Raw genomic sequence first — 18,136 nt, 5'->3', positions numbered from 1 at the left:
TCCAGGCCACTATTGATAGTTTTAGGTATTTAAAGGAGTAGTTCACCCCCAAAAAAATAATTTTGTATCAATTACGCACATCATGAAGCCTTGAATTCATGGAGATTTTTTAGTTTTTGTTGCATTCCTAAGCCAATAATTTGTCTATCCAGTAGGAGACTCTTTGGAGGGGGGGGGGGGGGGGGGGGGGGTGGGAACAGTGGTTGCTTGGGGAAAACAGTGGTTGTTAGGGTCTAATAGGCTGTTGCTAGGGCCTATTAAGCCGTTGTTAAAACTGGTCCTGGAGGTTAACATTGGTGATTGCTAAGGTAAACAACCAGCTCAGTGGCCTTGTGGTTAGAGTGTTCACCCTGAGATTGGGAGGTTGGGAGGTTTGCTAATGAGCTTCGGGCAGTAGTGTCCTACCCAACACTGAGGTCTAACATTCTCAAAGCAACAGTTGGGAGACCACCTCCAACCACAGCAGAGGTGTAAAATAATGTCTTATTCACTTAAAGTGCTGAACTGTAGCTTGAGGATTTCATTCTAGTAAACTTGCATCTTCCTCTGTTTCTTTGTTTAACCACAGTAGTAGACTAATAATTTCCTAGGCGTCTGCTGTAGAAATAAGCATGTTAGGTGGGAAGCCACTTATAACAGTAGTCTGTTTAATTTAGCTCTGCTCACAATAGCACATCTTGCTACCTAATTGAAGCCCGGTCCGGCCAGCCTGTATTTCTGCGGACTACTAAGCACAACTCTGAGCTTCTTCATAACCTGGGAGACTTCATTAACAGATCAGGGATGTTTGTTTCAAATATTTTTATTGTGAAGCACAGGTTATAGATGTACATTTAGCTTACTTTTTTTTTTTTTTAAACAAAAACAAACAGACATAAACACAAAACAGACAGGTAACATGAAAAAAAAAAAAAAAAAAAAAAAAAAAAAAAAAAAAAAACTTAAGCAAAAACCAAAGGGACCCTCCCGCCTCCCCTCCCCCTCCCCAGAAGTGCTGCCCCAGATTACGTGCGACACGGGTCATCCACAAGGATTAGCCTTTCAACCTTTAAGAAAGGAGACTAAAGGCTTCCAAATCTTTTCAAAATCTTTCAGTTTATTTTTGAGTATATATCTGATTCTTTCTAAATGTAAGGACTCTGTCATCTCGTTGAGCCAGAGTTTGATTGTGGGGGTCTCTTTCTTCTTCCAAAATAAAAGTATCAATTTTTTTGCAGCAATAAGGCCATATGAAAGAAGGCGTTGTTGAGGTAGTTGTAGTTTCTTCATCCCTTCTGATACCCCCAGGATGACTAACACTGGGTCTGGATCTATCTCTACCTCTAGTATATTGGAAAATAGTCTGAATATCTCTATCCAGAAATTCTGTAGGTTGGGACACAGGGCATAACTGTGCAGTAGCGTTGCATCTGCTGATTTGCACTTATCACATTGGGGGGAGGTGTCTGGGAATATTTTGTGTAATTTTACTTTTGAGTAGTGTAACCTATGTAATATTTTGAATTGTATTAAACAATGGCGTGCATTAATCGAACAAGTATGTATGTATTCCATACTGCTATCCCAGATGTCTTCAGTCAGTTGTACGCCCAGTTCCGCCTCCCAGTTGGCTTTAATAGAGTCAGTCGAGACCGGAGTCATGTTATGTAAGGTGTCATACAAAAAAGAAACGATGCGTCTAGTCTCAGCTGCATGACTTAAACACCCATCCAATTTGTCTGGCCTTGCTAATTCAAAACCAGGGATATATTTTCTCACATAACTCCTAATCTGTAGGTATCTAAAGAAATCTCGCTGCGGGAGGCCGTACTTCTCTTTTAACTGTATAAAGGAAGCAAATACCCCGTCCACATATAGATTTTTAATGCAAATTATTCCTTTCTCCTTCCAGTCAAGGAAAGCACCATCTAGCTTAGAAGGGGCGAACGAGGGATTTGCTGCAATGGGTAGCAAAAACGACATTGCCCTAAGCTTGAAGTGATTTGTGACTTGTCTCCAAATACGTATAGTGTTATAAATGATCGGATTATAATTGTATATCTTTTTGTGTAGTAATACCGGCGATAAAATGACTGCCCCTATGGTAAACGGTAGACAATCCTCTCGCTCCATTTCCAATCCATCGGGCAGCAATGCTGTATCATCCAACCAATAGGAGAGGGATCGAATACCAGTGGACCAGTAATAGTGGCAAAAATTTGGAAGAGACAACCCCCCATTAATTTTGGACTTGCAAAGATGAGCCTTCCCTATTCTATGTGTTTTGTAATCCCAAACAAAATCAAGAATAATGGAATCCAATCGTTTGAAGAATGCTTTAGTAATGAATACAGGGATGTTCTGGAGTATATATAGCAGCTGTGGAAGAAATACCATCTTGACAGCATTTACTCTCCCCACCATAGAGAGAGGAAGTGTTCTCCAAAACTGGATGTTATTCTTAAGTTTGTCTATCAAGGGGTCCAAATTAGCTTTAGATAGTGAGTTATAATCTTTAGTGATGATTATTCCAAGGTATTTAAACCTTTCCTTTGCCACTTTAAAAGGAAGTTGTTGTATCCATTCCTTATCTATACTATGGATTGGCATAAGTTCGCTCTTCCCCCAGTTGACTCTATATCCTGCGAATGTTCCAAATTGATTGATCAAAGCCAAAACTGCTGCCATTGATGTCTGTGGTTGCGTTATAAAGAGGATAATATCATCTGCATAAAGTGAAATCTTATTAACAGTGTAATTTGTGTTATAACCATGAATGTCTGGGTGCGTTCGGACCCTTTCAGCAAGCGGTTCGATTGCTAGCGCGAAGAGCAGCGGGCTCAAAACGCAACCCTGTTTTGTCCCACGCTTTAGTCTGAAAGTAGTGGAAAGAGTCTGATTGGTCAGTATTTTGGCACTGGGGTTGTTATATAATACTTTTATCCAAGAAATAAAACTATCTCCCATTCCAAATTTTTCAAGGACTGCGAATAAGTAGGCAAATTCCACTTGATCAAACGCTTTTTCCGCATCTAATGACAGTATCGTGAGCTCTTCATCGGGATGACGTGAGGTGTGCATGATGTTAAATAGTCGCCGCAAATTAAAAAAAGAATTTCTCTGGGGGATAAATCCGGTCTGATCCGGGTGTACCAGTTTACCTATCAAAAGACTAAGTCTTTGAGCTAACGTTTTTGCAAGTATTTTTTGGTCTGAATTTAACAGGGAGATCGGTCTATAAGAACCCACCTCCTCCAAGTCCTTCCCTTGCTTAGGAATCAAAGTAATAATGGCCTCGTTAAGTGTTTGAGGGAGCTCTCCATCCGAAAACGCTTGAACATACATTCTATTCAAATAAGGAACCAGTAAGTGACTGAATTTCTTATAAAATTCGTTGCTAAAGCCATCTGGTCCTGGAGTTTTACAATTTTTCAACACTTTGATTGTTTCTGTGATTTCACTATTTGTAATCTCAGCTCCCAAAAAGTCACGGTCCGATTGAGTCAGAGTCGGGAGGTTACATTCATCTAGAAACGTCTGCATGACCTCAGGAGTTGCTGTCATCTGAGATGAATATAATGTTTCGTAAAATTGCTGGAATCTTTTATTTATGTCTACATGGGAGGTTAAGAGATCCCCAGATTCTGATTTAATTCTGTGAATTGTGCGTTCACTTTCCATTTTGCGTAGTTGTCTTGCAAGCAGTTTATGGGGTTTATCACCAAATTCAAAATATTTTTGCTTTGTAAACATAAAGGCTGTGCTGATCCTCGCCGACAGTATTTTATTGAGCTTGTATTTCAGAGCTAAGATCTGATTGTATTTTTCCTTAGAAGGGCTTTGTGCATTTTCTGCATCAAGCTTATGTATCTGATCCTCTAGTTTGGACTGTTCCAGTTTATTACGTTTCCTCTTGGCCGACTGAAAAGAAATAATACAGCCCCGCAAATAGCATTTAAAACTTTCCCACAATAAAGTGGGTGAAGTTTCAGGAGTTGCATTTATCTCAAAGAATGTGGCTATGTGTGTTTCAATGTATTCGCAGAATGTAGAGTCAGAAAGTAACTGTGGGTTGAACCTCCAAGCTCCCTGACGTCCAGGAGTGTCGGGGAGTCTCAGAGAGAAAGTAACTGGGCCATGGTCAGAAATAATAATATTATGGTATTTAGCATTATAAGAATATGGCAATAATTTCCCATCTACTAAGAAATAGTCTAATCTTGTGTACACATTATGAACAGGTGAGTGGAAGCTATATTCTCTGCCCACCGGATTGGAGGCCCGCCACAAATCACACAAGTTCATGTTTTCTATGTATGTCTTGAGGAGCTTACTGGTGTTGGATTGAGGCTTAATTTGCGCTGACGATTTATCAAGATATTGATCCAAAATTGCGTTAAAGTCTCCTCCGATAATTAAATTAGTAGTGGAAATATCAGGTATTAGCCCCAGTACCTTCCTGAAAAATCTGGGATCATCTTGGTTAGGTCCATAAATATTCAGTAACGTAACTGGCTTAGATTGTAGTTCACCTACCACTAAAACATATCTTCCCTCCCTGTCAGCAATAGTAGATTGATGTTTAAACGGAATTCCTTTGCGTATCATAATGGCTGCTCCTCTGGCCTTGCTAGGAAAGGTTGAGTGGTAAACCTGACCAATCCACCTACATCTGAGTTTGAGATGCGAATCCTTCTTTAAGTGCGTTTCCTGTAAGAACACAATTCCTGATCCGAAAGATTTTAAATGTGCAAGTACCTTGCCCCTTTTAACTGGATTATTAATCCCTTTGACATTCCATGTAGTGAAAATTATTTCACCCATTTTCTCCTTTGCATGACTTAATTTATCCTGTGTCATATTCCCACATCACACTATAACCAAGGCAGCACTTCTCCCACCCGTCCCGAATCCTTCCAGAAAAAAAAGAAAACCCATTAAACCACCACATCAACTTGCTGATGCTCCTAGAGCACAGCGCGAAGCTACTACAGGAAGAATCTTTTGAAAAAACACGAATAGAAAAGTGGCAAAAACAAACACATAACATACACAAAGTATCGCAAAAGATCCTCCTCATCTATTCTAAGACTACGTGTCAAAAGCTGCAAAAACCTGCAAAACAGCAGCTCTGCAATAACCAATAGATTTATCAACAATACAGAACCAATTAAGTCTGGGTGCAATTTGTGCAAACTATTTATAGGGCAAGGAAGAAAAGAAAAAATAATAATATATATATATATATATACATATATACACATACATATATATACCCATACATATCAAAATACTACCAAAATACTACTAGGTGTCATCCTTGCCCTAGATATCTTGCAAAAGTGAAAAAACAATTAAATTAAAATTATTCCCTTATATATTCCTTTTTTTTTTAACCACTAGGTGTCGCCATTGCCTCATCAATATACATCACATAGGGACTGAGTGACCTCTTGTTGTTCCAGTAATGTTTGTGACTCACAGCAGTGCCCCCTCTAGGTAGGGAGTTCACAGTACTCATTGAAAAAAATAAAATAAAAACATTACAATAATGTCCATGAGTCACAACATTGCCCCCTCTAGGTTGGGAGCACACAATACCCATTGAAAAAAATTAAAATAAAAGCAGAGGCAACAGTAGTAAGATTGTCAATGATAAAGGTCTAAAAATAAAAATAAAAATAAAAGAGAGAATTAAGTCTGTTAGATCGGTGGCCATATGTACAGACATGTTCAGCTCCAGCACACTTAACATGAAACACAAATGATTGATTGGCTATGTTCGTATAGTTACATGAAATAAACAATAATGAGTGGATGTTGTACATTGCTAAACACACACCAAAGCGAGGACATCCCCACACATACACACACACACACACACACACACACACACACACACACACACACACACACACACACACACACACACACACACACACACACACACGCTCTCAGCAGCACTCGACAGACAGGCAACGAACGGCTTTCGTTCACGTGATTACACTTTCTTTATACTGTCTAATAGCAATCCATGCGTCCGCGCGCACGCGAGAGCTTAGCCTGCGCGCGCGCGCGCTCACACACACAAATCGAGGAGTGAGAGGGCTAGAACGACAAAAACACACAGAGGGAGAGAGAGAGGGAGAGAAAGGGGAATGTATTCACACACACACACACACACACACACACACACACACACACACACACACACACACACACACACACACACCACAAAGACGGACATTACACACACGCACGCTCTCAGCATCACTCACGGACATAAACCAAGTTTGTCACACGCGCACAAAGGCGCGCTCATCTCTACTACACATCAGACAGGCAACAAATGGCTTTCGTTCACGCGATTACACATTCTTTATATTGTCTAATAACAATCCATACGTCCGCGCGAGCGCACGCACGCACGCACGCACACACACACACACACACACACACACACACACACACACACACACACACACACACACACACACACACACACACACACACACACACGACCACAACAACAGAGAGTATTATTTTTTTAGGTTACATTAGACCAATTCTCAATCTTAAATGTCTGGCTCCATTAAACCTCAAGCCAAAAGTGGAATATAATTACATTACCCCTCTCCGTCTCCAAAGTGACGCTCTGCATAAGCAATGGCTTCCTTCGGGTCAGTAAACACATGTTCTATTCCACCATGCGTTACTCTTAACTTTGCGGGGAAAATGATTCCATATTTAACGTCAGGTTTGTCCTTCATCAATCTTCGGGCCGGGGTGAAGGCTCCTCTGGCTTTGGCAATCTCGTGGGGAAAGTCTCTGAAGATGTCAATTTTCTGTCCCTGGAAGGAGAGGTTTTTCTTGGTGATTATCTTTTGGTAGATGTCATCAAAGACGCGTCCATTGTGTATCTTTAAGATCAGATGGCGAGGGGGTGCGTCATCGTCTCCCCGTTTCCTCAGAGCCCTGTGACAACGGTCCAAGATCGGGGGTTCCGACAGTTCCAACACCTCCTCCAATAAGCCCGCGGCGAACTCCCTGGTTGTTTTTCCATTTTCTGTCCCTTCTTTAAGACCTGATATCCTCAAATTCTGGCGCATTGAGCGCCCCTGTAAATCCAGGCATTTTGAATTCAATTTATCAACTTGCCCAGAAAGACTTTCCACCTGTGCCTCCAGTTTCGCTACAGCGTCTGACATCTGAGATGCTGATTGCTCTAAATCAGTTAATGTTGCGCCCTGCGAGTCTGTTTGTACTTTTAGTGTGGAAATGCTCGTCTCCATTTCAGTTTTCAGAGAACCGATTTCGGCTCTCAGCGCTGTAGTAACGTCAGCAATCCTTTCATCTATTTTAGCACAGATATCTGCTTTAACTGAGTGTAACTCGGAGCGTAGAGCTTTCAGAGCGTCCAGCACCGCGTTTGTAGACGGGTCAGTGGAGCCCGTGTCCCCGGTCCCTTTCCCTGGCGAGGGCGAGGGCCCGCTCAGGCCTTCCTCATCAGCACCGGCTTGTGCGTTGCGTTCTTTTTGTTTGTTCTTTCGTGCCGCCGCCATCTCACTTTTTTGAGATACTGGGCTTTTATGTAACACCAGACGTTAAACTTGTTGTAAAAACTAAAATAAAAATGTCCTTGTATTGTTGATCATGAAATTTATATATAATTTTGCGAGAGCTGCCGTGAGACACGTCCTACTCACTCATGACCCCGGAAGCAGTCCAGATCAGGGATGTTTGTCAGTAAATTCTTTGAGGGCTGTGTACCTGTGATGGACCTGCAGCAGGAGGACAGGAAGCTCCTGGCCCAGGTGGGTCGGGAGCTGCACCAGTACATCAAGCTCATGGACAAAGTCAAACTTTGTGATGCTTTGAAAAACATCCTTAACATCTCTCGCCTTGGCAACCAGTACATCCAGGTCAACCAGCCCTGGAAGAAGATCAAAGGAGCAGATACAGATAGGAAACGTGCAGGCACAGTGACGGGTGTGTCTGCGAATGTTGCATGCTTGCTGTCCGTGATGCTGTTACCATACATGCCAACAGTCAGCCAAAAAATTAGAGACCAGTTTAATGTCCCTCAGTCTTGCATCACCACCATCATGCAAGGTACAGGCAACTTTGTATGTACCCTGGCGGGCGGCTAACCACCGCATTGGCACTGTCAGTCCTTTGTTCCAGAAACTAGAGGCAGACTAGATTGAGGCTTTGAAGGAGAGATTTGGTGGACAGCAATAACACATGGATGCAATGCATTGTGAGCTTGTAGATCAACAATTTTATTTTGCATGACACCGTTGTACGAAAATATAGTATAAATCAGGCTTAACGCTTTGGTGAGTCTTGAAATCAACTCCAGCTTCAAGTTCAAGGTCATTGTCACATCACAAGTTTACAGGTATAAGAGAGGGTGACATAATTTCCCTACAATCTCCCACAAATTTCAGTTAAAAATAAATGATCATAAGAGTAGAGGGGGAAAATGTAATTATTATGGTTTACTCAATAAATAAACAAACAAACAAAGGTAGAGTACCCTACCTAATGAGCAAGTAGCAGCAGATATGAAATATGCATGAAGTGCCTGGTCCTAAGTTCCCAATCTGGTACTGTTGGGCATGTCCACAGAAAGACAGCATTTAACACTTTCCCCCATATCCTATATCAGAATTGGCTAATGGGAGGGCCGTCGGGTGGGCCTGCGGACCTATGTCTCAGACTTAACCATATTTGGAGGTTGGCCGGCGGCCCGTCACTATACTCAGACATAACCTAACTCTATGGACATAACCCATCACATGCCCGTATATGAGCATATACTGATAACATCAGGGATCTCCATATATGGGCATTAAAGGGACAAGGAATGACACATACAAAGAAGATCTCCATACAGTATATATATCTGTAGGCATATCAGTGAAGGCCACGTAGCTGCCCAAACCTCTAGCAGATAGAATGCATAAAGGGCATGGAACCAAAATATAGGCTTAAAGTTAAAATATATCCTCCATTGCACAAAATAAAAGATTTTTAAGCATGTGTTTTGTTGTTAGCTTGAACATCAATTGTTTTCAATCAGTGGCACCATTGTGCAACAGAGTATAGGGTTTGGCACCAGATGTACTTTCATGCCTGCTTGGGTGCAGGTTTTATCTGACTAGCCACTCCTGTGATTATATTGACTGATGTACTGTATAACAAAGACACAGAACTGGGAGCTATTTCCCTGAGGTGTGAGCACAATGGTAATGATTAATTCCTCCTCTGTCTTTGATCAACAAATAATTAATACGCAATCATTCCACACAGACTGGAGTCATGACCAGTTTGAAAAAGATTTGAAAAAAGATTCATCCAAATAGAGAAACCAGGTACAGTTGCACACTCCCTAAGCATTTTCTAAAGCTCTGAAGTCATTAAAACCCGGAATGTGTTCCAGGAAATCTAACTGTATTTATTCAGGATGGGGGAATTTTTCATCAATTGGATTACTTAATCTTCCTTCTTCCTCAGTGTGACTTTACACAGACAGAAAAAACTATTACTAACAGGCAGAGAGAAAACACACACACACGCACACACAGCCACACACACAGAGACCATATTGGGGTGCGTATGTGTGATTATCTAATGATCTAATCCAGCATGGAAAACAAACCACCCTCAAAAGAAACTTGTTACAGTAAATAAAATCTTAATAGCTGGGTTGGCTTCTATCCTGTACTGTCTGTGTTCGTGTCTAAAGAAGATCAAATCTCTTTTAGAAAATGGCCTCATAACCCACTAATCCTTTTACACTGTACAAATGGAAACCGCAAAGGAGAGATGGTGTGCATCTGATCTGAATAGAACATATAATTGTCATACACATGCAAGGATAATTATACAAAATATTATTTTAATAAATCATTTTATGGTTAAAGCTTCCCTGTCAGACAGAATCTTTCATTCCAACCATAATATGTTTGCACTGTAGGAGTTAACATGGAATCGCTCCAGATACTGATTTGATAAAGCTAGTTGACCATGATTTGCATTTAACATGTGGATGTCTGAGTGTGTGCATTTGGATCTGTGTTCTGTTATTACGTACGTACGTGCGTGCGTGCGTGCGTGCGTGAGTGCGTGCGTGCGTGCGTGTCCACTGTTGACTGTGTCCATCACAGCACTGTACATTGTTGAACAATATCATTAACTTATAACCATAGAGACAATGTTTGTAATACCACACACCTGTTCACTGGGGTTGAACAATGCAGTATTTAACCTTAGATTATTGGTCAAATGAACCCTAGTGGTGGTGGTAGTGTGTGTGTGTGTGTGTGTGTGTGTGTGTGTGTGTGTGTGTGTGTGTGTGTGTGTGTGTGTGTGTGTGTGTGTGTGTGTGTGTGTGTGTGTGTGTGTCATGTGCCTATCACGTGCCTGACAGTTGCTAGGAGTTCTCAAGGTTTCTAGTGGTAAACAATAGCGGAGTAGCATCTAAAAGCAACACAAACAATAACCCTCAGTGTGTAGTCCTGTTGAGAGCATTTTTACAGAGTCAGTAGACAGCTTTGTTTGTTTACACCTACTCATTAGATAGATAAACTCTGCCCTCTGCCCTGGGCAATTTGAATGGGATTCAAATTAACACATGAACTGCAAACAAATGACAGTGCTTCAAAGACCCTAAGGCTTAGCCCTCCCGAACTCCACTAGCATTGCATATAATGGTAGCTTTTACCTAAATTTAGTGCATGTATTGTTATTGTCATTATATTTTATAATATAATATTCGTATTATCTAACAACTACTACTAAAACCTCTTATACAGGCTGAGGACACAACAGAACCAAATAGGATGAAACAAAATGCAACAGGACCAAGAGAGGACTTCAGTTGTGTATTTGTCAGAACCTCAGCTTCTGTATGTAGGTTGAGAATTGGGAGTATTGTGGGTATTGTGTTCCAACAACATCCTGAAAAACAAATTAGATGGTGGTGTCTAGTTACAAATCCTAAAGTTAGTAACCCACGTGATAACCAGACAATTGTTGTTATTCCCTCTCTTGTTTTCTTTGTGAATGAGAGATCGTATTAACATACAAAAACACTAGCCACTGTTTCATCACTTTGACCCTGTAATAGAAAGTATTTGTTTTCATAGCCTCTACATGAGTTCAAATTTGTGACTGCTCCAGCAAAACTTAAAGCTTCCACATAAAAGATCCTCCTGCCGGCATGTGTGGACAATACAGTAGATTATTGGGGTGGAGGAAACAAGACCTCTCGGGATTCATTCTTACGCTGTATGAAAAGGGGGAACCGGTCGGATGGTTTTGCCTCTTATTGTGTCCCTCGTGCGTTAGATGTGGCACATGCCCTTGTGTTAGGAATGTGTGTTTTGTCCCTTCTACCAAGTCATGTTACTTATATACTTATACCCCCACAGCAAAATCCTGAGCGTTAATTTAACTAAGAGTGTAAAAAAGAATGGCTGCTGTATGTGTGGTGTACCTGAATTGATATGCAACTGGACAGGGAGGACTGTATGAGTTTGCATGATATTTCTAATCGTCAGTGTGCACATTCCAGGCATGCACGTGACATCAAGCAGGGGACAAATCTATATGAGAACAAGCAGCCAACCCTTCGGATATAAAAAAAAACTTTACTTTTGTAATTTTGGAAAGCCATCCTACTGTAGGTACGGGTGATAAAGGAAAGATACTGTGATTGATATATCGGTAGTCTTAAACTATCTCAAAGACATTTGAAATTCAGGAAATGTCTCTGACTCCTTCATGAAGCAAAATTGAAATGAAATGACAAACTGAAATTATATAAACACACCATTTGAATTGAACAAAAAAGGGAAAATTCTGCTTATACATACATTGTATATATCCACAAGAGAACATTGATATAAATACAAAACATTGGTAATTGACATTGTAACCAGCCAAGCTTTACCAGTATATTAAAATATATTTAGATATAAATAGTAAATTTATAGATCTACATTGTGTAGTCAGGAAGGCCGTAACCCAAATAGATAAGGACATGCTCTCCATCAGATTCACTATATTTTACTTTTTCCAGTTTGTTATCTACAGTTCAACTCTAGATAAGGAAGAGAGTGTACAAATTGGCCAGTCAAAGACTTTGCTTTTCATGCAGGCCAATTGAACTATATAGTGATTCAATGGTTTCACGTGACCATGCAAACAGTACCACTCAAGCTTTCTAAACTCAGTCCTGCTTACAGAGGCTGTTGATCAAGCAAAGCTATGTCATTAACAAAAGCCGAGCCTCAAATACAAAGCTGTCTTGTTTCAATATTTGCTGATCACAGAGCACACCTACCTGACATACCAACAGTTAAATCACTGGAGATAGGGAGAGGGCTGAGCGTATTCAGATACAATTGTTAAATTCATTATTACATACATTGACCAACAATTTGCTAACAGGTAGGGATGGGACAGACTTTTCACAACTGCGCAAAAGTTTCCTGATTGTCACACTCTTGAATATTTTTTAACACGGGTCCTCTCACTCACTAGGAAAATATAGTGTGTAACTGAGCCACCATGCAACCTGTGCTCTTGAATTCTTTTCATGGCTATGGCTTTGACTTTACCCTCTCTCTTTCATAGTCACATCAAATCGTATAAAGTGATCAAAGTGTCTAATGGCAATTGGTCTTACTTTAATCCATGATTATTTGTCTCTGGCTTTGTCTTGACTTTGAGCTGGTTCATGATTCAATACAAAGACGTTAAGTGCATCATAGTTTTTGGAACTAGTATTGTCTCATTCGTTGTCAACAACCAGTGATAAAGTACTACTGGCAGGCAGGCAGGTAGGCAGACAGACAGACAGACAGACAGATGCATGCATGAGCACACACATACACACAATGAAATGCACAGCATCAATCAATCAATCAATCAATCTCCAGGATTGGGCAAAATTAATGGAAGGACTTGTTCTTGTATATTGGGAATTAAGCACCTATAGTTGGACAAGCATGCAAATCTATTACCCTCGTTGGGTGAGGTTTTATCATGCAAAACTGATAGAGGTGGTATGCACTCATATGGATCCCACAGCAAATATATGAGGAATAACCGAAATACAGGAGAAGGACAGACAACATTTCACAACAAGGTTGTGGAAGTAACGTACAGTGACATCTGTAATACCATGGGGTAATGGCCAGGGATTGTTGGGGTAAAGGAAAAAGTAAAGCCAAATGTATACTTGTAGCTAGCTGTAACTGACACAATCATGTGACAAAGTATAAATTTGTATTAAGGCTCTGATTTACCGAATAATCCACATGAACCTCCTTTCTTCAGCCTCCTTTGGCTGAGCCAAATAGCAGTTTGCACCCAGTTTCTTCCTCTCATCCATACTCTTTGTTTTAGTTCATGAGTGCCACAGTGCTTTCAGGCTGACCGCCGAGGATCCCGGAGAAGAATTTTAGCGCCAGTCGTACGTGGATGGGCACGAAAACATAGGAGGTGTAGATCACCATGGCGATGGCAGAAAATAGGATGGAGTTGAAGATGGACTTTTCCCAAGGTTCCAGGACGTAGATGCCAGTGATGAGCAGATACTGGTAGTACAACCAGCCTAGGTACTCCCACATGTTCTTAAAGCTCATCCTGTATGGATGGAGATAGGGAGAGGGGGTGGAGGTTTGGGTCATCATGAGGGCCAGCCTATAGGGAGAAAGAGGGTGAGAAATAAAGCAAGAGAGAGCAGAGAATAGAGAAATGGTGGAGACTGTTAAGTAAGGCATGAAGAGAACAAATATGAAAGTGTGCAGTGTGAAATTGGACAAAAACACAATGTCAAAATATGGGAAGCGGCATGTTGCGCATGGATGAGGGTGGATATGTCACAGTCACATGATGGGACAATAGCCACTGACTTGTCGGAGGACATGACATCCAATCTGGTTATGCTGTGAGGAGCGGTATAGGACTCAGTTAAAGGTCAGCATTCAACCTATGTTCAATGTCATTATGATTTGTTTTACCAGAATATTTCTGTAATAATGAATCACTGTAATAATGAATTGTTTTCAAATATACCATATGCCAATGGTGACACAATGGCACGCACATGTTCATTTTTTAAAGCTATTATATGAAAAAATTGTCATAAAAAGTCAATGTAATTTAAGAAAACGTTGGAATGGAAAATAATCCTTATTCTGTGTCTGTGTTTATTACTGACGAAGACTGAGGAATTAAGAGTGTAACGTTTCGACCTTCTAGGTCTTCATCAGGCAAATATTTGCCTGATGAAGACCTAGAAGGTCGAAACGTTGCAAAAATAAAAAGTGAGTTTCTTGGAGCTTGAGAACAGTGTGCGGACTTCCTTCTTCTTTTCCTTAACTCTACTCTCCTAACACTGCTGATTCACCCTGCCTTATTGCCTATGTCCTCAGCCTATCAGAATGCTTATACATGTCTTCCTACATCAAAAAGGTGACAAAAAGTTCATTGGCAGAAAGTGATTTTGGAATGTAACAAGCATTCTGATACTTTGATACTGTGTGCAGTATCTGTAGGAATACTGTAAAAACAATTGATAGGTCTAAACCATTGATTCTAACAGTGGGGTCCGGGTACCCCCAGGGGTACTTGGGGAGGTTCCAGGGGGTCCCCAGCAAAATGTGATAACATAGCATCATAATGATTTTAACCACTTTAACCTTTTATACTTTGGCTATTCAAAAATAGCAGATATACAAGCTATAGCGTGGCACCGAGTGCCGCGCTATGAGCTTTTATATCTGCTATATATTTTTTAAACATGAACATTTGTGCAAACCTTTGAATATATTTTTTTTAAGCGAACATTTGTGTTCTCAAATCTTTGCTACTAGGGGTCCCTGGAACAACATATTTTGAGATGGGGGTCTGCCACCAAATACATATCATTTTGGGGGTCCTTGACATGAAAAAGTTTGAGAACCACTGGTCTAAACAACTATCTATATTTTATGAATGATCTTGGTATCTGACATCATATCATATTGTAACGTGCCATCTTGGCATAACTCAAGTTTTCCTACCAATCCTATGATTTTATTAAGTTCAAGGTTGTACGGAACTAATCCTAGTATTAGTTCTCCCCTTTCCTCTAGAGACTGCATGTGTTTTGAGCTGTACAGAGCGCAGTCCCTCTGAGGTCACTGATTATCTCTGGAGGAATACAATAACAGCTCATTGGATTTAACTCGACCATCTATGACAAAGCAACAACACCTCCAGCGACGCCCGGTCAGAGCCGAGGTCAAAGTGTTGTTCGAGACATTTGGACGCTGTTTGTCCAAGATAAAGTGTCACATCATCACCATGCCATCTTCTGTCTTAACCTATGAGCTGGCTCCACCTGGCCAGCTGTCATCGTCAGAGCTGATAACAACTTCCTTTGTGTATAATTATTGTGATCATTGACTGTTTAGTGAGAGAGAGATTTTTCTGTATGGTGCCTCGTGTATTGATTCTCCCTCTTAATACAATGTCAACTTTTTAACTTGAGAACCAGCCTGTGTCTGTTTGATTCCGTCTCATCTTTTTTACTCTGGGTTTTCAGCTGTTTAACTAGAAAAAGTTTTTATCAACACAGAGCAGGTTTTTCATTCCCTTATCAGCTCTATCAAATGTGTTTTGCAAAAATCGGCCTCCTGGTGGCGCTATAACAGGCCCATCTGAAAAATGTAGGGCAGAGGTTCTGCTCTGGCAACCAGGGAGTGTGTGTGCACAGTTTCGCTGCCATCATGCCAATGAGATTAGCTGTTCACAGACGGACAGACACACACGGACAGACACACACGGACAGACACACACGGACAGACAGACGGACGGACAGGGTGCAAAACATAGTCTTTTTTTATTACTTCCACGTTTTTTATACATTTGAAAACTTGTGAAACGGGACATTCTGCATAATGAGTACTTTCTACTTTAAGTACATTTTGATACCAATATTTTTGTAGGCCTACTTTTTCTCAAGTAGGATACATTTTGAATTCCAGACTTTTACTTGTAACAGAGTATTACTACATTGCAGATACTTTTACTTTAAAAAATGTGAATACGATTGAGCCATTACATCCAGCATCATCATAACACACTTACTCAGGGCAGGGGGCGGGGCGGAACCAATAGGTGAGCTTCAGCTTCAGGTGTGTTGGTAAACTGGACGAACATTTCTAGAACACAGAACTTTGGGCAGAAGAACGGGGATGAGCTTGATAAACCAATGGTTAAGATATGTGGGGGAAATGAATTCAAATTAGGATAATAACTCTGGACAGTTCAAATCATAATGTTGTGAACATGCACCTAATTGCACTTTATTTCATGCACCTGAGCATACTTTGACAACATATTCGGTGCCGCAATATGATCCATTATAATTAAACCCAACACATAATTAATACCTATAAGCTTGGTCCTAATTGTGTTCATTGTAGACCGCAATAGGCTATTCATAGCCCTAAATATGACTAATGAAACATGTCAGAAAACATTGTTTTGTGTTTAATGAATATGCTATAGCCCAGTGGTTCTCAACCTTTTCAGGCCATGACCCCACAAAATAATCATATTTGAACTGGGGACCCCCCACCGTGATAAGCACTTGGAATTGTAGGAGTTGAGGCATTACATTTAGTTTGACTCTGTTCCACAGATATATATAAAATATCAGATCTAAAAGCTCCCAACGCCTGGCGGTGTTATGAGCTTGTAGATCGTCTATTTTCAAATTTTTTGCCTCTTTCTTATATCATTTGACAATTTGGCTAATATTTATAGTATAGTTTGTTGATTACTTTTGATGCAGTAATGGTATTTTTTTTTATTCCTTTAAAAAAAATCATTGTTACTTCACTGTCATCTGGGGACCCCCCCCCAAAAAAAAATCATGTGGGGACCCCACTGGGGGTCCCGACCCACAGGTTGACAAGCAACGAGTCAATTACACTGATTGAAAATCAAGTCTATATTTCTGTAAACACTCTAACTTAACATTGTGCAGTGATTAGTTAACACCTAATTAATGCCTAACTGTAAGCTTGGTGTTCATTCTATATTCATATTCATAGTGGAATAAATTAAATTAGGCTACTCACTTCAGCTGACTTGAGATCCCCTGATGGTGAAGTTTATAGCGGGATGCTCTACAGACGATGGCATCCCACTGCTTCGCCGTTGCTTTGTGTAAACGAAAAGCTGCCTTACCAGTTCCCTAATGGCCTATATAGTAGACCTAGACCATACAGTAGAACGAGGATGACACCACACCCACTTGCACTACTCTTGTGTTTACACTCACCTGGTTCACTGAACCAGGTGAGTGGTCATGGCATGGGTTAATAGCTACAACACTAGGCAGGTTACCTGGTGCACCCGGCATGGAGCGGGTGACATTACATTAAGACATTATAATGCTATAATTGTATTTGTTGTTGTTAATAATTGTAGCCTTTTTCAAAGCACTTTCACTGTGTTGTTCATTGTATAGCTGAGCAGTTGCTTGCTATATATAGGGGTGTTGAAAAATAAAGTGCCCCCTTCGGAAAAATGAATGCCCACCCTGATTATAGCCTGTAGCCGGATTTTTTGGGGGGGCAAACTACTCCTTTAAGTACAGTACTCAAGTGTACTTACTGTGACTGTCCACCACTACATTTAAAAAGAAATGTGACCAGGCTGATAATTATCACCTGTCAGTCTTTTGAATCACAGTCTGTCACAGTCACAGTAAGGGTTCAGACTAATTGAGCATCTTGTGAACATTCAGGTAGAACATAGGATCACACTTTTTGATTGCCTGCCAGTTTGGCCTTTCTTCCTGCTCCTGCAGAAACCATAGAAGAGTACATCAGATGAAACATGGCTACTCCTCATCTTGACCACATCATCAGAGTGAGATGCCCAATTTACTTCCCTAAGAGTCATCTCCTCAACCCTGCTTCTGCTTTGTATTGCTGCACAGCATATCCTGGCAGTATGCTATGCGAGTTGTATTGCAACATATCCTCACACTGACTGGCTGCACTCCGGCCAGCATATTCCTGGAGCAGAATGATCCGTAATCTATGGAGTGTAGCCTACTTTAATATCGCATTAACAGTGGTTT

The 18,136-nt window shown here is 40.7% G+C and overlaps 1 protein-coding gene across 1 annotated transcript; it reads right to left on the bottom strand.

Moving 5' to 3' along the window:
* Window positions 1-11,747: 11,747 nt before the first annotated feature.
* On the bottom strand, window positions 11,748-17,212 carry sptssb (serine palmitoyltransferase, small subunit B). Its single transcript, XM_084064762.1, has 3 exons — window positions 17,127-17,212; window positions 16,129-16,215; window positions 11,748-13,695 (listed from the first exon to the last, which is right to left on the bottom strand). Exon 3 carries the CDS (start codon window positions 13,683-13,685, stop codon window positions 13,395-13,397), a length of 291 nt encoding a protein of 96 aa, XP_083920888.1. The 5' UTR covers window positions 13,686-13,695; window positions 16,129-16,215; window positions 17,127-17,212; the 3' UTR covers window positions 11,748-13,394.
* Between the last annotated feature and the right edge of the window lie 924 nt (window positions 17,213-18,136).

Source organism: Gymnoscopelus microlampas (assembly GCF_963454915.1).
Source record: "Gymnoscopelus microlampas genome assembly, chromosome: 8".
Lineage (NCBI taxonomy): Eukaryota > Metazoa > Chordata > Actinopteri > Myctophiformes > Myctophidae > Gymnoscopelus > Gymnoscopelus microlampas.
This window is presented reverse-complemented; position numbering and strand designations above follow the sequence as displayed.